Source organism: Falco peregrinus, chromosome Z (assembly GCF_023634155.1).
Source record: "Falco peregrinus isolate bFalPer1 chromosome Z, bFalPer1.pri, whole genome shotgun sequence".
NCBI lineage: Eukaryota > Metazoa > Chordata > Aves > Falconiformes > Falconidae > Falco > Falco peregrinus.
Genome location: NC_073739.1, coordinates 10,354,027 through 10,381,706, shown reverse-complemented (window position 1 = coordinate 10,381,706; position 27,680 = coordinate 10,354,027). Strand labels below are relative to the sequence as shown.

The window sequence follows — 27,680 nt, the reverse complement described above, 5'->3', positions numbered from 1 at the left end:
CAAATCAAAATAAACCAGAATGAGGTAATAAGAAACTGAATGCAGATTAAGGTTTTGTCCTCAGAATGTTATGGATGAGCTGGCTTTGCAAGGTTCACCTGAAGACATTGCTTCATGCAAAATACAGCATTGATTGCTGTGGGCTAGGGGAGACCTGTCTAGATGGTCATGGTAAAGATGAGAGTCTCTGAGAAAAACTCTCAGCTGATCCCCTAGTCCTCGTGACCAGCGATGGTAGTGTAGCATCATACATCTGGGACACGATTGCTGCCTTTGAAGTCAGGTGTCTTCTGTTGGATTTAGATTTGATAAGTCTTGGCAGTGCTAGGTTACTTGTTTGACTCGGTGATCTTAAAGGTCTTTTCCAACCTAAAGATTCTGTGATTCTGTGTTACCAGGGGAAAGCTCTGCCCTCCCAGGCAGGCATGGGTCAGGGTCCTGGCTGCAAGTCACAGCAGAGATCCCGTGCCCTGCAGAGGGTGCCAAGGCAGGCCTCAGTGGCTGCTTGTCCCCTATGGTGTCTTTTCTCAGCATGAACGTTGCTTAGTGTCTGCCACCCGGGTTTGACTATGGAGTCTTAGCTGTGCGGTGTCAGTATTTGGCCCTGTAGGTAGCAGGTGGGATGGCAGATCAGTAACTCTCAGGGCCCGAGGCTAACTGCAAGAGAGATCTAAGGAATTAAGGAAGTAACAACACTAAGTGAAAGTCGATATGCGCCATGTTCTTAGCGGGGACTGTAGAGAAGATAGAGACAGACTGTTAAATCACAAGAGGCAGCCCTGCAAGGGATACAAGCTGCAAGAAAAGAAACCAATAAAATATTAGGAAAAGTCTTTTTACAATGACAGTAGTCAAACACCCAAACCGTGCCACCGTAGAGGCTGTTGGAGCCCCATTCCTCTGGTAATGCATCTGCTCAAGGCTGTGGTTTGTGCTGACCCTGCTTTGAGAGGGGTTGGAGTGGAGGCCCCTTCCCAGCTAATCACCGTGTTGTTCTGTGTCTCTCTATTCTGTCGTGCTAGTGGAAATTTTCTGCTGTTTAACTAAGGACAGATGAATGGAGCCGTGAGTGCCTGTGTACAGCCTGAAGACTGTCTCTCTACCAACAAGCAGCTGTGCTAATGCAGTCCTCAGATCCACCGTGATGTAAAAGAACAGAATTGCTGTTGGCCCAGTGCTGATAGAACACCTGCTGGGGCACTTGGCAAAGGTTACCTTTTGGGGAGCAGCCTTTTTTCCAGAGATAGTTGTGTGGAATCATTTTGAAACTGGCTGCTTGGGAAACTGGGAAACTGGGGCTTGAGAGCCCCAGAACCCTCACCTGCTTGTATTCTCTGGTTTTGAGTGCTCTGCTCATAGCTCATCTCACAGCCAGTGCCTTCCTTGTGTATTCTCCTCCCCTTGGCTGCTATTGGAATGCTGTGGACTTGATTAATTTGTTCTATTTGTGACATTAAAAATACAGCCATCCTTACAGAGGATTTGGGAAATGTCAGCTTTCTAAAACCTGCCCAGAACTGAGAGTTACGATGTCCCAAGACCCAAGTTCAGTTTGGTTTGCTGCCAGAGATTGTTGTGTGTGATAGCGTTACCTCTGGATGCGGTTTCTGTGGAGAGAGTGGTGTTAGCAAGGACTGACTGTGCCACAAGGATGCTGTTAGAGTAAACAAGTTGAAGGATTTAAAAACTCCCAGAAATCAGAATGATGTAAATTTAATGCATAAAACCAACAGACAGATCCTGTCCGTACTTCGCATGATTCTTCCTGATACAGGATCTCCATCATCTTGCTGCGATCGGAAATGCCATCAGTTGTACTTTCTCATGGAAAGCAACAGAAGCATGTTGTCTCACGGAGAGACTTCAGGCAGTCCCAGGCTGTGGGCACAGCTCTGCTTCCTGCATCTCTTCTGTGCACCCTGGCTGATGCTCCTCCTTCTTTATCTGTATGGCATTGCAGCTGAAATGAAAACTGTCAGTGGCAGCTTTCACACAACCTCAGTGTTCACAGAAAGTGTGAAAAAAATAGAAGAACAGCTTTTCCCCATTTGTAACCCCAGAGTGAGTGAGTGAGAGGCAGGAGGGCTGTCGAGATGCAGCTTACGCCAGCAGCGATGCGGGACTGCATGGAGGCAGTCAGGCCAGGTCTCCCTAGAGAAGAGGGCTGAGCAGTTTGACTGAGTTGCAGTGAACCTATAGTGAGTTTTCAAAGGGAGGTGGGGAAAAAAGTGGGCAAAACTGGGGCAGTCTGACTGGTGGTGAGCCAGTTTATGCGTAAGAGGAACCGGATTGTGGCACTCTACACGCAGAGGAGTTTGGAGAAGCATGTCCTCAGCTCTGCTAGAGGGTCTCAATTGAGATACAAGACTAATGTTCTGAATGAGAGAAACTGGTAAGAGGAATAAAAGTCTTGAAGCTGGACCCATTCTTGGCTGTCAGCACCATCAGTAATTACTTCTCTAAATGGGATGTAACTCTTTAAGGCTCCCTCCCCACCCTTACCCCAGTGCACCGTTCCTGCAGGAGTGCTGCTCCAGGATGCCACTCTTCTGCAACCTCCTCTTGTTTGTAAGCCAGATTCACTCCTGGATAGTTTATCCTTACAGAAACAGCTCTTCTTGATGTTTATCCCGATTTTTAGAATGCAGCTGTACAAAGAATCATTTGGCAAGGAGACTGTGAGGTTATCGGAAAGTGCCATAGGGGGAAAAAAAAAAAAAGGTCAAGTTTCTGCGTCCCTTTAAAAGCAGCAGTTACATTGTTTTGTTGATTAAATTGGCAATTAAATTAACAAACTGTTGGTGATCTGTATCAGAGTTCAGGGAGTATTGGGTGCTCACGATGGGCTAAGAACTTGAAGGGGGAAGATGTGATATTTCACTGTCTGAAAATGTCAGTTTGAAAGTTGAAGGACTATCATGGACAAAAGGTTGTTGAAGAGGAAAATGGAACAGATCATTTTATCTGTCTCTTTGCTCAGGAGGAGCCAAGAAATAAGGAAAGCATATGCAGCAGAGGTTTTTGAGACCTGAATGTTGAGGAGCAAGTATTTGGCGACACCACCAGTAATGGGAAGGCAGGGCAAACTGAAGACATTTTCTCAATGGGCAGGTTGTAATCAGCAGAGGAAAAATGACTGCTGAGTAGAGATTCATGCTGGGGCTTTGGGGCATCATCAAAGGTACCTAATAGTACTATCGAAAATATGTAAGAAAGAGTATCCAAGCAACATAAGCTCAGTGTGGTTGAACTTCTGTTGCATTCAGGACACCAAGAACAAAATCATGTCCAGTGGCACTACCTTTGCTTCCCTATTGCCTACATCACCTCAGACTGCAGATCACCTGTGCTGTCAGTCGCCAACCTCCAGTGTCATTTTCTTGCCATTTCTACTGTCTAATTAAGCCAGTGTGATACAACAGCTTATCACACTGTTTACAGTGTGATACAACAGCTTATCACACTGTTTACAGTGTGATACGACAGCTTACCACACTGTTTACAGTGTGATAAAACAAACTTGGATTGTTTTCCCAAACAGAAATAAGTAGATTGCTTGTTGTGTACCTTTCCACCCATACCTCTTTATCTATATTTAGGTTTCAGGTTTAGAACTGAATTGTACCAATTCCTGGGGTGCTGATTCTGTTCTGGCAGAAGCAAAGATACTTAACAATGTCAGTGATTGATTTTGGGAGGCCAGCTGGACAGCTTGGCTGGGTGCGCGCCCTGCTCATGCAGAATCATCAGGGCTTAAATCATGAGAATGAGCGGAGTTACTTGACTCCAGAAATGCATGCAGAAAAAAAAATAAATTAGTTCTTTGAAGAGCTGTTCGGACCACATTCAATTTTGCACAGCTGGCTTAGCTATCAGAACTAGGTGCCCAGGCCCTCGCTGAACTTTTACAGGACAGCAAGGCTCGGTTTCTAGAGCCCACATGAAACCTACAAGAAAACAAAATCCTCAGATTCGAGCAATTAAATTCAATGCCAGCGATGGCACCAAAAGAATAGTGCAGTTATGTTGAATCACCTCATAAATATGCTATTACTATACACCTAAACTCTTTGGTATTACACCGAAGGTACTGTTCCCGTAAAAAGTCACATTTTGATCTGTTATGCTGTAGGAAGTCTAAGATAACTCTGCTTTAGTCAGTGGAATGGAACTGAACAGATTTATAGCCTGGCAAAATTTACTCCTAAATCTAAGTGGAATAATCTATCCACATGGCAGTTGCTAGGAGTATGCCAGACACCCAAATATATAGAAATAAAGATGGGAATTGAAGTCAGAAAATACTCAGCTAACTTCTGATGCAATGGAACTTTAAAAATAGGTCTGTTTTTAAAGGAGGACTGTTAAGAAGTTTCATACCTTAGTGTATCTCTTATTTGAAAAGGCTGGGTTTTTTAAATGCCACTGACCCATGTCTTCACAGCATAGAATTTCCTCAGGGTGTGAATTGTCTCTCAATGTGTACATACAGCGCCAGCCAGCCAGAGAGCCAAAGCATTAATTTGAACTTCTGAACATTATTGTAATTCAAATAATAAATGGTTTGAAAGAGTGTCACTTTTAAACTGCTTTAGTGCCCATGGTCTTTTTCTTAATGCCCAACCCCGCAGTTAGTGAGCTAGGCTTATCGAACTGCTTGCCAATTTTGTTAAGAGCAGATGGAGTGAAATGGGATAAAGGCAATATTTCAGCGCAGCTCCCATGCGTCAGCTCCCACTCCCAGATGCCATTATCGACATATATTTTACAACTCGAGGTTGAGCGTACTATGCTTGAATGTCAATAATCGATAAGGATGCTCATGTGGCTTAGATAAGGATGACTTGTTGCCCTTGAAACAACATACCATTCCAGCAGCCAAAGCTAACTTAAGACTAGTTCCTTGATATTTATACTAACTCTGAGTGTCTATGGGTATGTGTGTGCGCATGCATATTTTTTTTATGCATTTTTCTGACCATTCCCTAGCACTGTGGCTTCCTTTTTTGTGTCTTATAATAATGTATTAAATTAATTCTTTTGAGTGCTTCCCTTTTAAAAGCTCATTTCATCCACTTCAGGCTGACATTTTTTCTCTAAAGGCTTTCATTACAAACTCTGTCTTTCTAAAAAAGCTCCCAGTTTCCCCTCCTAAAGCCTGGTGGCAAAACATGATAGGTTGGGTGATTTTCAAAAGTGCCGTCTGTGAGTGGACCGTCGCTGCCTCTAAAGCCTGTGAAGAAATTCTATCCAGCTTTAGCTAGGGCAGATAGACCTCTGCGTGACAGGCTTAAATTACTTCAGAGGGCTTAGGAAATACTGATCCTACTCCTATGGGAAGCAGTTGTCACTTTTATAGAAAGTATGAATATTCTGGTCACAAAAAAAAAAAGTAATACCTAAGTATAGCTAAGATCAAAAGCAATGGATCCCTGGAGACTTCATCTTTGATGTTTAAATAAATGAAACAGGCCATTCAGTAAATAAAACAGGCCAGAAGTCATCCTCTGGCTGTCATACTAGCTGGCATATGCAGTCTGCAGCCAAATGGCTAAACTCCTGTGTAAAGAGCAGTGGCTGCATGCAGCTTTCCTCCTGGGACTTGTCCCAGGCATTTTCTGAGAGACTGTTGTCACCAGGCCAGGTTACGGCAGGGACCATGCTAGCAATGTAACAGTATGGGTGACTGGGTGTGCTCCAGCCATACCCTGGCAGTTTTTTCTTCATTAGTACAAATATGATGTATTTGTCCAGAATTTTCCTTGACCTCCCCAAAAGTTTTTGACTTCAGCCTGATTTCCATTACGGGATGTCCTTTGTCTAAATTTCTTCTCAAAGTTGGCAGGAGCTCTATAACCTATCTGGCAGACTCAGGTGAATACAAGTTTGAGAAGCTGTGGAGGCTGCCAGGAGCATCCAATATTGCTGAGGCTTGCTGGTAAAATGTTGGGGTGGAAGTCTCAGCATTGCTTTCCACTTCCCCAGATGTCTAGAAGCCTTCCATCCCTGAAGTCTACATAGTCAGTAAGCTGTTAACAGGACACGACAAATGCTCTGCCAATCACAGTAAAAATGGGAGCTTCTGCGATCCACAGTGTTCATTAAGCTCTCTTCGCCATCTGTATCCCAGGATTTAGTATAAGAAGGCCTAATATTTGCTGTGTCTTGCCACTGAGTGCAAGAATAACAGCTCCTTTTCTTGGCTGGGAGCTGGGTCTATGTCAGTTCATCTCAGCTGAGTAAGTGTAGCCTCACTGTGGAAGTGCAGTGTCCCAAAGACATGCTGCTGTGTAGTAGTTTGTGGGCTGGAACCAGTCACCCACCCATGTTTTGATGTTTGCTCATGTTGTTTTTAACCTTCCTTTTCTTTCCCTTTCCTGGCAGATTTTTATTGGTGAGATATCCATGTATTTCATAAAGTCAACCCGAGAAAGCCTAATTATTCAAGAGAAAACTATTTTGACTGGAGAGTGCTGTTACCTGAACCCACTCCTTCGAAGAATAATACGTTTCATAGGTAAGCATCCTGAGCACTGCAAGCTTAGTCCCTGTCTGTACCAAAACAGAACAAAACATCCTAATAATTTACTCCACAAAATTAAGTGAGCTGTGAAATCTTTGCAGGCATCTTCCACCTTAGAGGGATAGTCCCCCTTGGGATTTGCAAGGTATGCAAAATGTGCCATATCGCGCTGTCTGGAGCTGGTTTATATTCGATTCTGCTGAGCTTAATACATCTTCTGGACCCTTGAAAAAAGGTTATGCCAATCAAATCCTTATATGAATAATTCCATCATTGCTAGTCTGTGTAAGCTGCCCATTTAACTTACAAATTGATTCTCACCAGCCCATCCCTTTGGTATTTTTCTTTTCAGCTCTAATTTTAACACCCATAGCTCTGCCACACAATGTTCAGCTGAGCATAGTGTAAAAAAGCCTAGAGCCCACTTCAGAATAACATTCTTACTTTTATTGTGTTTGGTTTTTGTTAGAGCTTTCGTGGACTTAATTGCTGAGAAATGAATGAAGACGTTCTGTCACTAAACAATTTGGATGTTGCTTTATATGGTGCTTGCAAACTGGTATGCATTTTTCACAATGTTGATTAGTAGAAAAAATGCTTAGAAGACCTTACCGAGGGGACCATCCCATGCTTCTTTTGGAGCAGGAAGAAAAACAGCATTGCAGTTTGTGTTTCCACTGTGGCACTGACAATCTGGTTGTCCTTTGAAAGCTTACCAATTCACAGCCATTTAACGCTGCCCAGAGCACACTCCTGGGTGTTTAGAGATGAGTGCTGGTTGCTCATTTACTTGTAGCAGCTCATTCTTTGTAGCAGCAAAGTAAGGAGAAGGCAGCTCTGAACTGCATGTGCAAGGGGCTCTAGCTTCCCTCCTTCTTATTCATGAGAAGTCCCAAGTTCATGCATGGGATGGGATGGCTTGTCTTACTGCTGACATGGGCCAGTGATAAATATGGCTCCCCAGTGACCAAGAGGAGCTTTGCCCATAGAGCATTATGACACCTCTGTCCCTGTATACTGTTAGAGGTAAAGCATCCTTGCATCTTACCGAGAGCTGGGTGTGTATTCACAGTCAAATTAAAGGACTTATAAGAAGCAATGGGAAAAAAAGCTGAAAATACTGGATCACTTCTTCCCTGTCACTGCTGAATTTTTGCACTTTATATGGAAGAAAAATGTCTGCTGTGACTGTGGCAAGGGGTCGTGTTGCTTCTACGGAGCACATCCCTGGCTGCAGGCAGGGATACTTGCTCATAGGATGGAGTTGGAAGTCTTATCCTGTGTTAAGGTTTTCATCATCAGCATATGTGTGCTGGAAAGGAGGAAGAGCCATGGTTTTCTTTCTTCTTCTGTCTCTGTGCCTCCAGCTTTATGCATGGAAGTTAGGAAGTGAAAGTGCTTTTTACCTTCTGCCACACTGGGCTGGAGACAAACCAGCCGTGGTTCATTACTCAGGCCTTTCTTGTGTGCTGCTGCTGAAAACAAAACATGGGAATGCAGCTGAAAGTAAAATACCTTTGAACTTCATATAACCTCTAGGATATATTGATGGATAATAAACTGCCATTAAGAGAGAAGCAGAGTGCTGGTGTCCACTGGGCCACTTAGGGCTGTTAGACTGTTCCAGCACAATCCTAATCAAATACTCTTGCCTGTGGGGTCAGCACTAAAAAAGCTTAGACCATTGAGGCTAAGCCCTTGCTCTGTGTTTTCTCATAGCTGGCTTTATTCTTAAAGCATTCATCCTATTGTTTCTCTTCTGGTGGAAGAGAAGTGTGATAACAATGGCACAATGGACTCTCATAGTAGTAAAGTATGAACCCTGCTAAAATCAATCTTGGCTTTGCAGCTCTATCTGTTTTCCTGAGAAAAATGAAGTTAACGTTATTAGAAATGGCTGGAAGTGTTCATCTCATCTTAAACTACACTGACTGTTTGCTTGTTTTCTTCTGAAGCCTTCTGCTTGCCCCTACATGGATTTCCCTGCATGCATGTTCTCCTGCTGAACTTGAGGGCTGTCAGTTACAGAGCTGATGAAGTAGGTTGTCTTCCAAGATACCCTAGCAAGCAGTTGGCTGCCAATTTAATCTTGATACCAATTAATTGTAATATCCACATCTGATCATTTCTTTTGGCCCAGATGTGTTAAGCAAGAAGTAAGTTGCAAGTGAGTACCTGCAAAAAGTAGTAATTGAACTCCTTGGAATATTGCCTTGTAAGTCATTACAGCTGGTATTACTCAAAAGGATGAAAAAAATCCTTCCATTTGACTGGGTGCTTATGTGTTAGGAAAAATGAGCGCTACTTCCTGCCCTGCAAGGCACATCATGGAGAGCTTTTGAGAGTTGCTATTCCCAAATTTTAGCAAGGCAAAGAGGCTTTTTCTCCCTCTCTGAGTCTGTAAGTAGAGTTGCTGGGAAGAGATGGGTTTTTAAGAATAGCAGCCTAAATGTGCTTTCCACAAAACAAGCAGAAAGTTATAGATATTTCCCTGAACAGTCACTTAAATTTTTGTAAGGAAGGAGAAGCAGAAAAGGAAACTCCAGACTCTCTTCTGGTGATGTGTGAGATAAGCACCCTTGTCATACTATCTTCATGAGATCTTTTGGATTTGGTTGATAGAACTGAGCCTTTTCCCGTCTTGCTTTTTCTTCATGTATACAGAATGAAGAACTTTTTTGCACTTTGATAGTGGAACAAAGAATTAAGCAAAACCAAACACCTGCAACTCTTTTGCCATACTGGCAAAGGTCCATGTTTCTTTTCTTTGATTTTTCTTATCTTGCCTACTGTGCTCCTTCTACTTACTCTCTCCTTGTCTTCTTCAAGTCCTCAGCAGCTGTCTTGTTTTTAATATTCTCCCTTCCTGAGTTTAGTGAGGACCTTGAATATTGAGCTTTGTCTTAAGTACCTCGCTGGTTCTTTGTCCACAGGAAGCAGAACCAAAATTTCTTCTGGCTTCCTGGCCCAGGCATCAATTCTGCGTGTTGGTAGACATCCGCTTTTGTGGTGAAGGGCTGCCTCTCAGCTTGCTTTAGTGTACATCAAGTCCTTCACTCAGCCTAGATTGGTGAAATCTGCTATGTTCCCTGTATTTAGAAAATCAATTTTATCAGTTGAAAAGCTGGCTTACCTTGGAAACATCAGACTTTGATATATATTGCAATTTGTTCCATCTTCCTCTTTATCTTTTATAGCTGCTTCCACAGACATTTATTTTTAAGATTTCCAGGTCAAGTGAGTGGTGTGCAATTGCTTTGGAGCAGTTTTTTCTGTCTAAAATATTGGTGCTGCACTGCTAGTCTTCAGTCACATCATCCCTCCTCCCTCCTCTCCCCACTCGCCCCAGCAGTTGTGTTACGGGTTTCTGCTGCCAAAATTCACCATTCATGTGCTGGAGCTTTGAGAAACCAGAGGGTAGGAGTGTTTGTTTCTTTGGCCTCTGCCTCTTCTCCCTTTCTCCCAACTTGAGTACACACAGCCTTTCATATTGTTAGTCACCATGTCTTGTGGTAATCTGCCTGTTCAGTACTTTGTTAACGTCTTGTCATCTTGCATTTGCTTCCACCTTCTACTTCATCATTTGTATTGCAAATAGAGGTTATACATTATTTTAGCATTATTTAGTGAATAGTTTCAGTCAAGGATTTAGTCTGTTTATATACAGCTGCTGTCATACCACCGGGATCATGGTATGATACTGGCTCAGACCTCCCTGGCTCAGTTTGGTAGGGTGACTAGAGTGTGTATTGTGTTGCGTTTCATTATATTAGGTTTATATCCATGTGATTAACTTGTATACCTGCAAAGCCCTGATAACATACAAGTAGCCTCTCTCCAGTTAGATATTTAGAAATGCAACGTGCTTCATGAATTTGTTACCAGTGGCTTTTACTTTGGACCTGCATAATTTGCAGTTAACAAATGGCACAGATCAGCTTCTGCTGACAGCTTAATTTAAAGCATGGTGACACCTCACAGTGGGCAGCTAAATAATGAAATTAGGGCTTTATTTCAGCAAATTAAGGCTTTAGTTCAGCAAATAAAGGTTTACAAGATTTATACACACGTGGAGTTTATGGTAATAGGATAGCTATACCCCAGAGCTCTGATGTCAATTCCCTAGGCAGCTGCAGGACATAGTTTGCCTGACCTTATCCTTCTGTTCGCCTTGGATGAGAAGTTCACTGTGAAACAATGCGTGTTCTATTATTAACTAGCTGGATGCACAGGCCCATTAGAGTGAAACCTTCAGAGATGGGCTGAGGATCAGCATTTCGATAGAGCCATGGGTCCTTACAGGGACTCCCTCCATTGAAAGTCTAATCTTCTTCAAAAAACTTAGGGGGGGGAAGGGATTAGGGGAACGAGAGTTAGCATGTGTAGTATAAATGTTTTCCAAGTAAATTAGGTTGAGTGTGACAAATTTAGGTAGTTGGCTGGGCACTGGGAGAGAGTGCTATCCCAGACCTGGGTTCTTTACAGGCTGTGCAAAAGGTGATCCACACAGAGCTGAGATGCTTGTTTATTGCACGTCTGTGCAGAGCTGGGTGCTCAGTGGTTAAATCCACAAAGCTAGCACACCTCTTAATACATGGTAGAACATTTTGCACACTTTGAACAGTAGTTTACCATTACATTTAGTCACACTTAATTCTCATTGGCTTTTATGAGACTCAGCTCCATTTAAAGGTACAGCATTCTTTCTTCATGTTCTGTGAAGAGGGGCCTTTGTTAGTAGGGGTCTTTCTTAGCTCGAGGGTAGGGGGGTTAGTATGGGAATTAGGATAGTTCACACATAGTTCAATTAATGTTCCATTTGATCTCATTAACCCTTTGGTTCTCCTTGAACTTATCTTATGTCCCAGCCTGATATATTTATGGTGTCTATTCCTTCTCCCAAGGCCTTGTCTTGTTAACTGTTTGTAAGGGTTGATTAGTATCCTGTTTTTCAAATTCCTTCATAGTTTTTGTTATAGATATTTAGATATTTCTTTTTTTAAAGTAAATAATTCTTGTACCAGGAGAGGAGTGCCTACATAAATGTACTTGGTAGAAGACATGATGATATGTTACCAAAGGGCATAGCTTCTGATGTCTCATGAGCCCTTCAATGCATTGTTTCCTTTGTCACTTAAGTGTTTAATGTTTTTTCTTTAATAAAGCCGCCTACATCCTCATTCTGATTTCCACCCACTGGCACCTCACTTGTGTCTTCCTGATGTCTGTTCAGCTGTTCTTCTATAACTCCCAGGGAGTTTTGTTGATTTTTTTTCTTGTTGTTGTTGTCATTGTTTTGTTTCAAATCAGTGGCATTTAAAATGTCTGTAATAGTGATAGTTTCTATGGAGTCAACAAGCAGCTGCAGTCACTGATGTTAGGTTCATGGTGGAAGGAGAGAGAGGTTGAGCACAAGTTACAGGGAGAAGACAGGGTTGTAATGAGGTTGCAGTGATGAGGAGAGCTGGATTCTTCTTCAAAGCACATGTCTCTGTTAGCAAAAGCAACAGGCAGAGCTGGAGGTGGCAACACTGGTGAACAGCCACACATGGAGCTTGGTAGGAGAAAGGCCATTAGAGTAGCATGTGAGTGAGAGCCCAGACATTATGGATTCATGCTTGCAGGACTTTTTGGCAGTAAGTCAGATGGAGATGTAAGTGGGGAAATGAAAACTGAAGCATTCAAAATTGAAGCTGTTGAAGATTTAGGTTCTTCTACAAGACAAGTGTTAGTTCAGGTAAGATGGAGCTGGAAAGATTCAAGGTTTGTGTTGTCTGTCCTCAGTATTTTTGAACAGGACTTACCTTGTTTGTTCTTTTTTTTTGGTTTGCACATTTAGTTTGTCTAAGGTCTTTCTTACTAGACATAAATATATGTTCAAATCTGATCCTCAGGCGCTGCTTCGTGGACTCTGGGGCAGCTAAAAAGAGTAGCAGGAAGTATAGCCTACCCTCTATCTCTAGACTAAATTAATCTCTCTCCCAGTAACATTCTGCTTACTGGTTTGCCTTCTAGCCCCTACTTTCTGTCTGCTCCTGACACACACAAACACAGCTGTGAGCCAGGACTGTGACAAAAAGTCAGGAAGCCTTTCCAGAAATAGCTTTCCCTCCTTCTTTAAGGCCTCTGCGTGCAGCAAAACTATGTGACATGTGTGGATGAGGGAAAGAGTGGCTTTATGTAAATGAGATTAATGTTTGTCCATCCTTTCTACTAGTAGCCAACTGTAGAGGCTATAGGTCTTCTTCCCATATGGCTTGCACCGTTTACAACTTTTCTTGGCATATGCCAAGTTTCGGACTAAAGTTCACTCCCAGGTTTTCTAGGCCAAAGCAAGCACAGTGAGATAAAGCACTTGCTCCTTAGCAGGACAACATCATCTCCCATTACACCTGAGCATCAAAGTCTGGAAAAGGCATATGTTCTCCAATTCTCCCTCTGTGGCATTGTATCATGGGCTTCAGCTGTATGACATCCGTTGAACAGATGGATTCCTGAGGTACAAAAACAATCAGGGAACTCTTTGCCACTACCGAGGCTCACTGGTGTTACAACCTTTACACCAATTACAGCCAATCCTGTATCAAAGTCTCCAGAAACTACATGATGTGTGATCATTCTGCAAGTGTTAAATTCCTGCTAGCCAAATTCAATGCTGCACATAGCTATGATTTTCATAAGGCACAGTTTGGCTGAACTGCAAGAAGGGAATTACACTGATCAATATGCATCACAGTCAGAGTATAATAAATGTTTCAGTCCTGGCTTGCTCTGCTGTTCTGCAGAGTGCTACAGCCCTCAGCAGTTGATTCTGGCTTCTGGCCCAGCACTTTTAGTGCTACCAATTATTGAGAAAATGCGGGTGTTGAAACTTCCTTCCTTTGGAGAAAAACACTGGACCACCTTTGTACCTGTGCACTGCCTAGAGAGTGAAATAACTTTGTGAAGCCCATGAGCTTTTTCTGAAACACCTCAGGTTTTGGCTTGTATTTACCTGTTAGGATAAAGACCATGGGCCAGACTGCCTGCCTCTTAGATTTCCTCTAAGTATTGTAAAGGACTGGATAATAATCCTTACTGTATTCCCTGTGATTTGCACAGCGCATCAAAAAGATGACATTTAAAGCAAGCTGTGCCAAAAAAAATCTTAAGAATTTGGCCAAAGAGCCATATATAAAACAAGATTTATCTCTGGCATAACTTGCTGTTTCACCAGGCTGAATAGATACCTGCTGGCTTTTTCATTTGAACTTGCTTGTGCATTGGCTAATGTAGGTGAGGAGCTCCTGCTGGCTGTGGAAAACCATGGATTTAAAATATTAGCAGAGGGATAAAGGAAATAAAAGACCAGTGTCAGTGCACTCTCCATTTCCCTTTCAAGCACAGACACTTAGCAGGATAAATGGGAGGAAGACTGTCATGCCAGTAAAAAGACAGGGGCCAGTCCTGCTGTCTAGAACCAGAAGGTCAAACCTTCTTCTTTGACCGCCACTGGCTTTTTAAATCCATGATCACACATCACTTCATTAATCATGAATGATAATAAACTCATATAAAGAATAGTAATAAACTCAGTCCCCAAAATCATCTTCACTGTGTTAACACTCCTTCCTAACCGTGGGGAGCTGTGGTGAGGACAAACTGCTCAGCACTCCTGCAGCTGCTCTGGGCTGCTACCCAAGGAGATGGCTCTTCCCATCTGTACCCCAGTGAGGAACTTGTGCTACAGCACAGCTGTATCAGTCACAGCACACCATCTTTGTGAGCAAGCAGCACTGGCAAGCCCCACTTCACACTCATACAATGAATCCATTTTTAGTTACAGGGTTTTTTTAATGTTACTGTCTGTACAATTGTCCTGTGTGTAGAGAGGACCTGAATGTTTAGAAGGACCTAACTGTCAACTCTAGCCCTTCTGCTTTCTATTAGCTGCAAGGTGGGTAACAATATCTGCAGAACAATCCTTGATTCTCATTAGTTTGATGTAAAGCATTTTCTGCTGCATTATGTTACTGACTCCCTGATATTTTTTGTTTCTCAGACTACAGCAGTCTTCTTTTTTTGAACTCAGTACAAGATAAGCAGTGAAGTTATTATAACCATGGTGGTGCCAGCTCTTAAGATTTTATCACACTCTACTGAGGTGTTTTCCCTGGAGCTCCAGCTCTTAGTCATATTTAAACACACAGTCAACTCAGCTAATTTATAATTTAAATGAGTTTTGCTTACAGAGCTACAGGAGGGAGAAAGCAAAAATATGACCCTCAACATTCCCCGACCAAAAGTAAACATTCATTTATTCTAAATTTTTGTGACACTTTAATCCAGCTTGGTGATAGGAACGGGAAAAGGGGAGCTGATTTTGTCTTTTGGAATGCTTGGGTTTGTCTTGTCTGCAAACCTGCTGTTCTGTTCCTTTGGTATGTAGGCAGTACATGCAAGTAAAAAATCCTTATATATGTTGATAGCAGCTGTAGCAGGTATTGGTAACGCTCATAGGGAGTCAGTGGAGGATGTGACTACTCCAGTATTGATGGTCCACAATCCTGGAAATGTTCCTGCGTTGAAGTGAATGCTTCCTGCCGTAGCATTTGTGGGTATGTGCTCCCAGTGACAAGAGCTGACTGCAACTGTGTGGAAGTGTCCTCCAAGATAAAGCATGAGAATGTTTCCAAAAGGACCTACCAGATATTGCTAGATGAGGATCTTAATGTTTCAACATCAGGATGGTTAATAGTCAATGCAAAAGATACTTGACACTAGATAGTTATATTAGGTAAGTACAGTATTGTGTCTCAGCCCTACACTGCTTTTTCAGGTTCAGAGGTGTTGTATTACCGGTTTTGGGCCCAGATGTGGTAAAAATACATGTTTTTAACAGCTCATGCATGACATTTGACTGCAGGCTGTGAGGCTTTGTCACAGTGGAAACTTTACAGGCACAAATTAAGTGCATCATTTTCAGTGATACCTATAGTTCTGTTCAGAGCTTGAATCACAAAAGTACTTAGGCACTAGATGATCATATTCAGCCTGCTTGTGATTCCTTCTGGAGTCATAGAGTTAAGCACCTGTCAGAGTTAAGCATGTGTCATGCCTTTGATGCAGGACTCTGCTGGAGTCAGCAGGGGCTTTTTCTGGGTAATGACTGCAGGGTCTGGTCTCTTACCTCTCATTATGTCTCTTCCTTTCAGGTACCAAGATTTTTTTTGTAAACCTGTTTGAATAATCATTATTTCTAACCTTTCCTCACAGGAGTGTTTGCGTTCGGACTTTTTGCCACTGACATATTTGTAAATGCTGGCCAGGTTGTGACTGGGAACTTGGCTCCCTACTTTCTGACCGTATGTAAACCCAACTACACTGGAAATGACTGTCGGGCCCACCACCAGTTCATAAACAATGGCAACATTTGCACTGGAGATGTGGAGGTGATTGAAAAGGCGAGGAGATCCTTTCCATCCAAACATGCTGCTTTGAGCATCTACTCAGCTTTATATGCCACGGTGAGTGCCAGTGATGAAAGCTAACTTGTATGAGAGGTTTCTGATTGCGCATCTAGATGGGGCCATTTTTCTTACAGTGGTTTTTTGAAGAAAAAGAGGGTTGTTCTGTGGAGGGATTTCTTCTTTTCCTGTAGGGGAAAATCCCCTTCTCTCTGTTTTACCAGTCCTAGTGTAACTAAATCAAATGTTCATTGCTTTTGAGGCAGTGTATGACATGAAGGCATGAGGTCCTACTCCTGTCTTTGCTGCTGATTTTCTCAGAGGCCTTGGAGTGTGCATTCAACCTCTTCTCCCTGCCCCTGTATCATGAACATTAAAGTGAAGTTGATGCTTAAATGGCTCCTGTATCACTAGTATTTCTTTTGTTCACATGCCATGGGTTGTTGAATGTTTAAAATGTAAATGGTGCCATTTCAATGGGAGGCTGAACTGGACTGGATTTTGCTCCCCTTGTTTAGGACCGGAATTCCTTATGCAAAGAAGATTGTAATAAAAGTGCCAGAATTTGCTGTTATCACAGAGAAATGGTCCCCAATTGACCTTTTGACAAGGTGACACTGCTATAGCGTCAGAAAAGAAACTGTCTGTCTTAAAAAGTCTAGTGAAACGGATCAGCTGCTCATTTGTGTTCTCTGGCTAAAGTTTCCTTAATGTTTGAAAACTGATCCAAGAAATAGTAGAAAACTGTGGTGGTTTAACCTGTAGTTTAACTGTGGTGGACTTAACATGGTTGATCTTAAAACAGCTTGACTAGGTCTTTTCTCCCACAGTATTTTGACTCAAATGAGTGGCAGAGTCTGTCTGTAGGTCATCAGGAATTGAGAAGAGCCTTAAATTTATTAATTACAGGGTATTTACTGAATATTTTACCCTGATCTTGGTAGCAGATGAATAAACCACCAGATTTTTACTGTAAAATGAAGAGGCCACCCAGTGTTGTTTAAATATCCATCTGTTTGCAGTGAATGTTGCGTGAATAATGACAGAGATACTAAATTGCTGACTGCTTTGATCAGGATTTTTTGGGAAGTGTTTGGAAGGCCCATAACATTTTGGGTGCATTACTTCTGAACAGTAAGCAACCATGTGTGAAATACAGATCCCAATAAACTCAACATTGTTGTAGCAGCTGTTTTCATCATGATAAACTCTTAGGTGGAAGCTCCAGGGTTAGGCTTGGTCCTGGTTCTGCCCTAAGCTAGTTTACATCCTTTCATGGATTTTCCCTGCTCAACCTCCTTTGTTTCCTGGGAAGGCAAGTCTTCTACAAACAGGCTGATTTCTACAACTGAAGAGGAATAATGCTTTTCTTTCCTGAGCTTAAATCCCCAGTAGCTAGGTGTTACTGAGCCCTAGTCTTTCAAGAGTACCTGCAATAAGCCTGCACTCCTCTCCACATAGGAAGATACCAGGTAGAGCCAGGACATGGAGTAATTTCTGAGCTGCAAGGCCATAAAAGTCTGCCCTTAAGGCATTTCAGCCTACAGTCCCATTTTAGACCAGTTCTCTGCCTGAAGGCACCCTCTAGCACTCAAGGTGGTGTCACTTAGCTTTTCCCTGCCTGTCAGTTGGGAATAACTTGAGCATTACACAGCAAATGCAGTGTTCAGGTCTAGCTTTGCTTAGTAACTGCTGTGCACAATTTTTTGAGAAGTGTCTTGCTGATTCTAAAATGCATGATAACGTGGGCTTCTGAACATAAAACAGGGTATTTGGTTAGTAATAGCTGTATTTTGCATAAAGCTGAAGATTTGAGCCATGGAACAAGAACAATAGTACAGGTTGAATGTGAGGAGGCAGGAGAATAGAATCAGCACTGACACTGTCTGTCATTGTATAAATGTCTGCTGAGATCTGGCAAGTTCCTCTGATCACCGAACCTCAAATATCCCCTGCAGATGTCTCTGTGGTGGTTTGTTCATTAGTCTGCTATTGATAGTATGCCCGCAGTGTGTGATTGGCCTGGCTTTGTGCTTTGGTTGGGTTTTTTCTATAATCCAGGGTTTATATATAGTCAGCTAGGCTTTTTCTTTTCACCTACCAAAGCAGCTGAGGAGAACCCAAAGCGTTGCTTTTGTGATCTCTGCAGGCAATGGTGAATCTTGTACGCCTAAAGTAGGGGAAAGAGAAAACAGCTGACAGCCCTGGCTTCCATACTTACACAAAAATTAGAATGGCATCTAATGAAGTTTTGGTAGTCTCTCAGAAGTATCACAGGATGCCATGGTAGTCACTGTACATAGTACACACGGCTGTATAGTTAGAAACACATGTTTCTATGTAGCTTTCCCAAGGGAAAATGGTAGGCTAGAAATGCCCCTTAATTCATTGACATATCTGGCAAAACCCAAAAAACAGATGATAAAATCATATGTTGCGTATGGATATCCCAGTTACATCATCTTTAAACAACACTTACTTCATGCTCTTCTGAGAAGGGTCAGAGTCAATGACAAAGGTATCTAACAGATGGTAGTGCTCAACTAGAACATGGAAAATTAGAAGTGTTTCACCAGCACAACTGGAGGACCTCTTCTGTTTGCCTCTGAAGTGAAAGCAAGGAGAACTAGTTTACAGTCACAACAGGGTGTCTATGGTTGAAAGATGCAGCTAGTCACTTACATTGTCTATTTAGTAGGGGTTTTAAGATTCTTGAGCTAAGCTGTTGCCTAGCAGCATCCACAAGTAATGCTTTCTGTCACTTCCATCTGGCTAGGACCCTCTACCCCACCACACTGGGTGTGTGGTTTATGCCTGGGTGAGTTGCTTCTTGACTAGATTAGAGTGATACAAGGTACCTGAACATGAAACTTCGAGCATTTAGGAAGTTCTGAATAGCAGAGAACACTACAGCAAATCCCTTCTGCAACCCAGTTAATTGTAACCCCACCAACAATTTCTTCCATTTCTGCATTAACACACACCAGACTAATCAGTGAAATTTAAGGCCCTGGCAATTTGAGCAGCTGCACTGAGCATCTAGCAGACTGTATCACGTTCTACAATACACTTTGTTATCAAAGGCTCTGCTGTAGAAACCTCTATGGCGAAGGAAAGTTTGTCTGTAAAGCTTGCAGGACACAGAATTTTCCAGTATTGCTATGAAATTGTGAACTTTCCAAGGAAAATAAACTGTCACAAATCTCCCCACTTTCTGCTAAAAGGACAAGGCAGACTTCTTTCACTCTGCCTTTCTCATCACAGATGTAATATACATTCTAACTATATGCATATATTTGCATATATAGAGATATATATAAATGTGTGTATGTATGTATATTTTAAATGTGCAAACAAAAAAGCCTCCTTGACTGTCTATGCTTTTGTCTGTCTGAAAAAGATATAAGAGAAATTACGCTCAGGATGAGAGCTACTATCACACATTGCACATTGCTAAATACACTGCTTGAACGTACTGATAAGAGGGCTGCAAAGGAGCGGAATAGATAATTTATGTAGTTAAATCATATGTAGTTTATTTTTTAATATGACTTACTCTGGTTTCTTCACATCTTTTTATGTTCATTCCTTCCTTCCTCTCCTACCCATCAAATAACTGGTTTTGACATTTAGAGTTTTTGTAATTAAATTTGCTCTATAAATAGCATTGTGGAAAATTTTAAAATTTCCTGTGTTTTACATAAAGCTTTGAAAACATGCTATAAGTGAAAGGGTAAACACACTGCGAGAATCTTAAACAATATCTTGGCTTTAGGGATCAGGACAGTAAAGATCAAACTGCAGTGATGGGGAAGTCTGACCAGAATGGAGAAGCTCTCCCAGTTATTTCTGAGCTGAGCATGTGATTTATGGATGAACTGGAGCATACCTTCTGGGCAAACAGTTTGTCTTGTTTTAAACCCTCCTCATGAGAGTTTAACAGTTTTCCCTTAGCAATCTGTTTGCATGGGTAATTACCCTCATTGCTAAAAATGTTCTCTTTGCTACAAGTTTATGTTTTCCTGTCAAGGCACATGAAACTTCAAATACATTAGGTACTTCCCATCTGTAATAAGGAGGACTCTCCCATGTGGGTGGCCAAAGATCCAGCTTCCTCTCAAAATGTTCCAAACACAGCCCATGCACAACTCCACCGGGGAAGGTGCCAGAAAGGAGTTCTCTTTGAAGTTTTTACATTGCTCTGGTAGGCATCTGAAAGACACCACAAAAGTTTTACCTGTAAGAAAACAAGTATGTGTGAGTTCTTCTCTATAGCTAGGGTTTGCAGCTGTCATAGCAGGACTGCATTCTTTCTTTTAAGAGGTGATGCTTTTCCTTTGGATGCTGTAAACAGCAGTAGCACTTTGGCAGGGAACAGGAGAGCGATCCAGCTCCCTACTGTTTTTTGAATTGTCTTCTGCTAAACGAAATGCATAGGGTGAAAAGATGGAGCGTAATTATTCATACAGTGGCAATGATATTTTTTCCTTAAGGTTGAGTGTTGGTGATAGTCAGGTGGAGTCAGTCACAAAGACTGGGGCAGGAATGCCATCTAGTGCTCAGTTGCTAGCTGTCATTTCAAGGCATGTGCAGCAGCTAGGTTATTTGGTTTGAAAAACAAAGCAAGCAGGAACCTCTTGAGTAACTTAATCCCATCCACAGTGCTATCACACGCCATGATGTTCCAGTTCATAAATTGAATTCACCTTTAAATGATGTGGTCAGTAGCACATCTAAGGGCAGAAGAGTTAATTTCACCAGGCAGAGATCTGGCAAATTCGGCTGTTAGAAATCTAGTACTGCAGTTCCTTGGCAGGTAAAAGCGTAATTTTGCCTAGGTACAGGTCTGGATGCAGTCAAATTTCCCTTCCCCTGGTCAGTTTCTCTGGCCTGTCCCTTGCCCTTCCAAGAGGCAGTTGCTGCATGCCTTCTAGAGTTGTGTATTGTAACGGGTTTAGAGCTAACACTCTTAACACCAGCCAGCTGTGGGGACATTTGATGGCTCAGTCAGGGGGAAGGGAAAAGAAATATGGACAGGGGGAAAGTAAAAAGTGTTTAAAAAAAAAAACAGTAAAAACTACACACAATACAGCAGAATAAAGGAATATATGAAAAGCAGTGAACAGGGTGACCTGGAGAATGGATGCATTTTATGTTTCTTGATCCCAAAATTATGTGCCAGACCATAGTGACCTCTATATACCTTGCTCATGAAGAAAGGGACAGGCATTAAAATACAGTAAAATAATTGCCTATGGTTGCCAAATAGATCAGGGAGTGCGAAGCAAGCTGTGCTGATAGTTGCAATTGGAAGCATGAAGCCAAGCCTCCGCAGACTTCCTTTAGCACAGGCACAGTAAAATCATGAGGCAGCTTCAGCCAAGCCATTGCAGTTTTGGCCAGAGACTGGCAGTGTGAGCCAGCACGGTGTCCTGAGCTGCTACAGCAGCAACGAAGGAGAACAACTCTTGGTTCTCCACAGTCCTGCAGAGTCCCACTCTGATTTCAGTACTGCCCATGGCAAAGTGCTCAGCAGTGCCCTTCCCCAGAAATGATGTCATCCTAGGGCAAGATGAGGTTTGTGACCTTCAGACAGCACAATCAGAGATCCCAGTTGTGGTGTTTATTGCAGATGTGATTCAAACAATAAGGATCTTCTACAGCGTCTTTTGCCCAGAAGTCTTAACAACCATATTTCCATTTCTGACAACTGAAAAAGGGCCAAGAATGAAAATGTTTTCAGCTTTGGCGATTTGACTGTTTTTACAACACGAGAACATACTTTTTTTCTTTACAAATAAAATGGCATCTGTTGATAATAAACACTGGAAGAGATGCTTCCATGGTTTGTAATCTTTCTATTTCCCAGCAGAACAGGTGTTTATACTTTCACTGGATCAGATCTATGGTGTGTGAATCAAGTTAATTTACTAGCTGATTGGTAATCAGAATCAAGTGAATTTTTCAAATGTATCTTCCTGACTCTGATGTATGGGAGGCAGTGTGTCATCTGGAGATTTCTGGCAAATGTGTTTGACTTGCCTGCTGTGCTTACCAAAGCTTTGGAAATCATGTAGATATCCATACTTCCTTGCTGGAAAGAATTTTATTGAATTGTTTTTCCATCAGGCTTGGTTTGCTTGATCTTTGTCATTTTGTGGCTCTGGAATTAATGACTGACTGCTAATTGTGACCCACATGGTTTTACTATTTCTGTCAAAATGCATTAAAAATAAAATACAAACTGCCAAAAACATGTGGGGTTCATTAAAAAATATTAAAAGCACAGTGAAACTTCATGCTCTGGAATTACATTTTCAGAATCAACTTTGTTTTGAAAGAAATCTCTCTCATATTCTGTGTCTCATTTAATCTTGCAGAGAAAATATTTGGAATGGTTTCCTTTAGTAGTCTCTCTTTCTTAAACTTACCACCACTTAGGAAGCTGGAGCAGCTAGTAGTTTGTATGGATGCTAGGTACTCCATCATGTGCACATTACAGTTTCTGCAGGAGTATAAATGTAAATTCTTGACTCCTTTTGCAAACGTTTAGTCATGTACATTCAGACTGCCTGTTCGCTAGCATATGAGCGAGTATTTGCACAAGTTAAGAAGTCAGTAAAACTGAGCCTATACATACAAATAAGCTCAGAAAAAGTCCAGTATGTAAATGCTGTTGATGGGATATTTGACATCCTGAAACATCATTTAACAGCATCTGTTTTGTTCTTTTAAAAGTGTTCTCTGAATTACCTTAAACTTCTTCCTCCCTTTCCTAATGTGTTTTTTAATGAGTCATGGGTTTTGTCACATCCTTGCTGATTTAGGATTTGGCTGGGTGGAAAAAGATTACTGGCAGAGCCCCTTTTCATTTTTGGCTTGCTCTTTTTTTTCAGATGTACATCACAAGCACAATTAAAACAAAGAGTAGCAGGCTAGCCAAACCTGTGCTGTGTCTGGGTACCCTATGTGCTGCATTCCTCACTGGGCTAAATCGAGTTTCTGAGTATCGAAACCACTGTTCAGACGTGATTGCAGGCTTTATCTTGGGCAGTGCTGTAGCTTTGTTTCTGGTAAGTCCATCAGTCCTTTTTAATTCCTTTTGAAAATACCTCAGCTGAAAAAAAAAATGAATATAAAAATTACTGTTCTCTTGTGGCCTATTGCAGCTGGGTTGATCCAGTTGCTAAGAAGTAATTCTAGCCCCATCTAATTAACAGTGTCATCAGAGAAAATTCTGATATGAAATCAGGTTGATACTAACTAATAAGCCTAATATGATGACATTTGTGCATTGTTTATATTTCAAGTTTATTTTAGTTATTGTACGTGTTCTTACTTGACCTGTCCTGGAAAATGCTTTAAGATGTCAACTAATGTCAAAAGGCGCATGTTTGACATGACTGCCTGGTATCTGGCAAAAATGTAGGACATAAGGTGTTGTCTGGGGCTCTGAGCAGTGGTCATGGTTCCCCATTTTGTTTCAGACCATAAAAACAGTGCAAGCAAAGCCAGGACAAACTCATTGGGAGACAAAACTGCCTCCCTTTGCAGCATTTGGAGTTGAGCTGAAGTTGTTCACCATCTCACAGGAAGACCAAATGTATTAAAATGTATCAGAGGTATTCCCACCAAATCTAGGAATAGGAACTCTCTGGACTTTGGATGTTACTTGCTCCCTTGTTGGCTGAGTGGTTTAAGTGTTCTGTTCAGTGAGAGATCTCTTGTTGAGGCTTTACCCACACAGCAAGCAGTCAAGGTGATTCTTGCTATTACCAAGAAATGCACCTGCTTCCATTTAATTAAAATGTGCTTCAAAACTGTCCACTGCATAGCACCAGCCACTTTAGCTCAGTAATCAGGAGGGATTAGGTTTCAAAGATGCCTTAAATCTAGATTGTCATGTCACTGATTTTATTTCTATTCTGTTATTAAAAAAAAGAAACAATAGACCTTCACATATCATTTATTCCTGTGTTCCCTTTAAAAAGATGTCTGCAACCTCTAACCTGAACCTCCTCTGCTTTAATGTAAGAAATTTGTCTGATTCTCACTGGGAAAGGCAGTTTAAATCTAGCCCATGCAATATAAGACACAATCACCATGTATATCTGGATAATCTGTGTGCTCCCAGTACCTGTTTCTAGCAGTGACAGCCAGCTCCCAGCAACATTTTGGCCCTGCAGGTGGAAGGGGTCTCCCCAGAGCTTGGAGGGGAGGGGTGCTGTGAGATTTCTGCTGCCAGCACAAGACTCACCCAGGCTGCAGTCTGCTCCTTGATCAGGTGTAAAGAGCAGCAGAGAGGAAGAGCCAGCAAGGAGCTGGCTGCAGGAATCACTCTGACAGCAGATGTCAGTTCCTGCATGTTTTTTCCACTGTGTTCCCAAGCCCAAAAGTGCCATGTGTGTTTGCTCATACTAGCATCACCATGTGAGTGCAGTAAGCCTGGTCATGCGCAAGGGAAGGGCTTGTGGGATAAACACCACTGAAGTTTTGCTGGAGGTGTGCAGGAATGGTGCTAAATGAGCTCGATGTCATCCAAATATGAGGCAGATTCAGCCATCCAGTGAGCTAGCTGTTTTCACTTTTGGAAAAGACATCGTCTGAAGGGAGTATTTGGCCAATAAAATGCGTCATCAAGGTAGTCCATGGTTCTGTGATCATAAAGCAGGCATTGGAGTCTCTCCTTGTATACAATGTGAAAAGGCCGAGAATGATTCATCACCTCAGCTTACAGGCCAGAAGAACCCATTTAGCAAAGTAGTCCACCATGCCCAACTATGTCAGTAAACACACTGTAACCTGAGGCTGAGATAGGTGGTGCCTTGAATCAAAACCCAGGTTAAACTGGCGGTTGTGAGACCCCTGATAGTAATTCCCGAGTTTCTCCTGGAGACATGACATGCTGACCTCACCTATATTTTTTTTTCTTTCTTTCTTTTTCCCTGCATTACACAGGGGATATGTGTTGTCCATAACTTTAAAGGAACTCATGGAGCTCCTTCTAAACCGAAGCCTGAAGACCCACGAGGAATGCCATTAATGGCTTTTCCAAGAGTGGAAAGTCCTCTGGAGACACTGAGTGCGCAGGTACTGTAAATCCTCTCACCCAGACTATCACCAACCACATTTTCTGTTATGGCAGAGTAAAAACTAGTTGTATACATAACTACACAGGGAGCTGGGTTTATTCCTAACATTAAGCCAATTGAACAGAGTGAGTTTACATCAGAGGAGAGTTTGTTTTAAGGCATTTATCCCTTAAACTACAAAATACTGTAGATATTCTGCCCCTGTGCACATCTACAGCTAAAGCAGTAGGATTTCACATGCTGCTGCATATTGTATGTGATAACAAATTTCCGCTTAGAAGACTAGAAAACTGAGAGAAAAGATAATTCTATTTACACTTTGGAATGCTTTTGGGATATCTTAAGGATTTACTCTAACATTCATAATCCTGAGGATAAACTATGCTGTCCAGAAGAATATTACAGAGATTAGCTTTTTATCCTTATTGCTGTTCCGTAGCTTCTATAAGAAGAAATCACATACTGTTTTCTACCTCTCAGTCATCAGAAGGGAAGTTAATAGCGTTCTTTCAAATTTACAAGAGGATAGGCTAACAGGAGCATCATTATTGATGGTGTTTCTGTTAAACTACTAAGTTCAAATGGCTTGTGTTGGCCTAACTGAATCATACCCAGTCCTTTCAAAACAGGCAAGCAAATGCCACCTGCCAAGAATTTCTGGGAACAAAGAGGAACTGTAGTTTATCAATTATCTGAAATACCTTTGTGTAATTTATTTGTTCCTGAAATTGTACTTCTTTTATTAAATAGCCTGTCGTTCCTGTCTACACGGTGTGTGGCAAGATCAATACTGACTTTTGTTAAACACTTTGACAACTAAACTGAAAATAGGAATTAAAAATGGAAAATACACTGTTTCTAACACTTGGAAATACTTTGCTTAATTGAAAAGGCAATTTTGATGAGGCAAAGATTTTCTGGGAGACTTTCAACTAAATCTGCAGAACTGTGTGCATTAACTGGTCTCTTGGTGGACTTGCAGTCCAGAAACTAAGTGCTGCTTACATACCCAGATTGTATTGTGTATGACAAAAGGGCTGAACAGGTGAAAATGTTCATAAGCTGTGAGAAAAAAAATTGTCTAGTCAGATCTTTGCAGTTTCTGGACTGCAAAGTGCAGGTAGGGACTAAGCCTTAACTGTTGATGTCCACTATAATCAACAAGATCATTTTCTCTGATTAAGGGTGTCAGTCTCTAAATGACCATACATCTAGTATGCAGGAGCAGATTGGGAAAAAAGTGATCCTACTCCATTACAAACAAGTCCTTGGGAGTGGCTGCTCATTACTGTTTCTTTGGATGTAGGAGGTACATAATCCTTCTCTGTGCAGATTTCTGCATCTCTCCCCACTCTTGTTTTGCCTTGCATCCACACAAACGCTACAGATGAAGCATGATCCAAGGACTACTCTGTACTGCCACTGAAGTCCCAAACATTGTGGCTTTATACACATGCGGCTGCATGTGTTTTGGCATAATGACCCCACTGTGTATGGTTTTAAGCCTTGTATGTTACCTAGTATCAAACTGTGTAGGATCCACATGCTCACATCACATGAAGCCAAACCATGGTCTTTTAGCTCTCCATGACTGAGGACAGACCCACTGTATTACTTATGTGACTGACTGTATGAAGTGCTTGAGCCTGTACTGACATGTCCCTCCAGGCAGGATCTAGTCCAGTTTGAAAGTCTCCATTGAAAAAGTCACACCTGGTTTTTCAAGCCTGTTTAGTGAGTGTTCACAGCCCAGAAGCAGGGCTTGAGTTCAGTGCTTCCCACCACGAGCTCAGAACAGATGGCAGTCACATTTACTGTGATCTCTTAGTTTTAAAGCCCTACATTAGTTGGGCAACAGATTTTATTAGTGAAGGGTGGGTGGTTTTTTTTCATTTTACAGACTAGGGTATGTAAAAATGCCAAAATGTATACAAATGTTCATGTGTTTGCCTTCTCCTCTTTGCAGAATCACTCTGCCTCTATGACTGAAGTAACCTGAGATGGAAGATGCCAACTGAAGCTATTTTTTATTACCTTCCAGTACAATACTCCAAGACACACAGTTACTAAATGTCTAACTGTGATGACCAGTATTATGTTATGTCTAGTTAGAGGCTAATGTTTTGTACTTTTTTTGTATGAGAAAGTGATGTAGCTTGCCCTGATTTTTTGTCAGCTTTAATATTATTATGCCAGAATTTAAAAGCAAAATGGAAAAAGAACAAAAAAACCTTTTCTTGTTTAAAGTGTGCACTGAGGAATTACATCTATGGAATTGTTGATGTTGTTATGTGATATTTGTACACATTTTTTTTTCATTTTTGATTTTATATATCTTGAAAAAAATTCACTTTTACCTTTTCTTACCATAAGAAGTGCTTCTACCACTGGGTCCGATTCTGATCTGAGTAAGCTCAGCACAGATACGAAGTAATTGCATATATTTAATTCAGATGAAAATAATGGTGATCAGGATCTAACCTGAATGATACTATCAACAAGTAATAAACATCTGTCCTTGATTCAGTAAGCTACTTAAGCATTCCTTAGCATTATAGACTTCAGTTAGCCATCCAGTTTCCAGACTACTTGGCAGACATGAAGGATGTCCTTAAGCAT

At 41.7% G+C, this 27,680-nt stretch overlaps 1 protein-coding gene across 4 annotated transcripts in view; it reads left to right on the top strand.

Moving 5' to 3' along the window:
* The window catches only part of PLPPR1 (phospholipid phosphatase related 1), a 135,408-nt gene extending 108,067 nt beyond the window's left edge, over window positions 1-27,341 (top strand). For all 4 annotated transcript variants that reach the window (XM_055791472.1, XM_055791473.1, XM_055791474.1 and 1 more), the window contains 5 exons: window positions 6,385-6,517; window positions 15,779-16,029; window positions 22,866-23,042; window positions 24,928-25,059; window positions 27,028-27,341. In XM_055791472.1, the coding sequence (XP_055647447.1) occupies window positions 6,385-6,517; window positions 15,779-16,029; window positions 22,866-23,042; window positions 24,928-25,059; window positions 27,028-27,060 (726 nt within the window). In that variant the 3' untranslated portion in view covers window positions 27,061-27,341. The remainder of the gene's footprint in view (window positions 1-6,384; window positions 6,518-15,778; window positions 16,030-22,865; window positions 23,043-24,927; window positions 25,060-27,027) is intronic.
* Window positions 27,342-27,680: the final 339 nt, after the last annotated feature.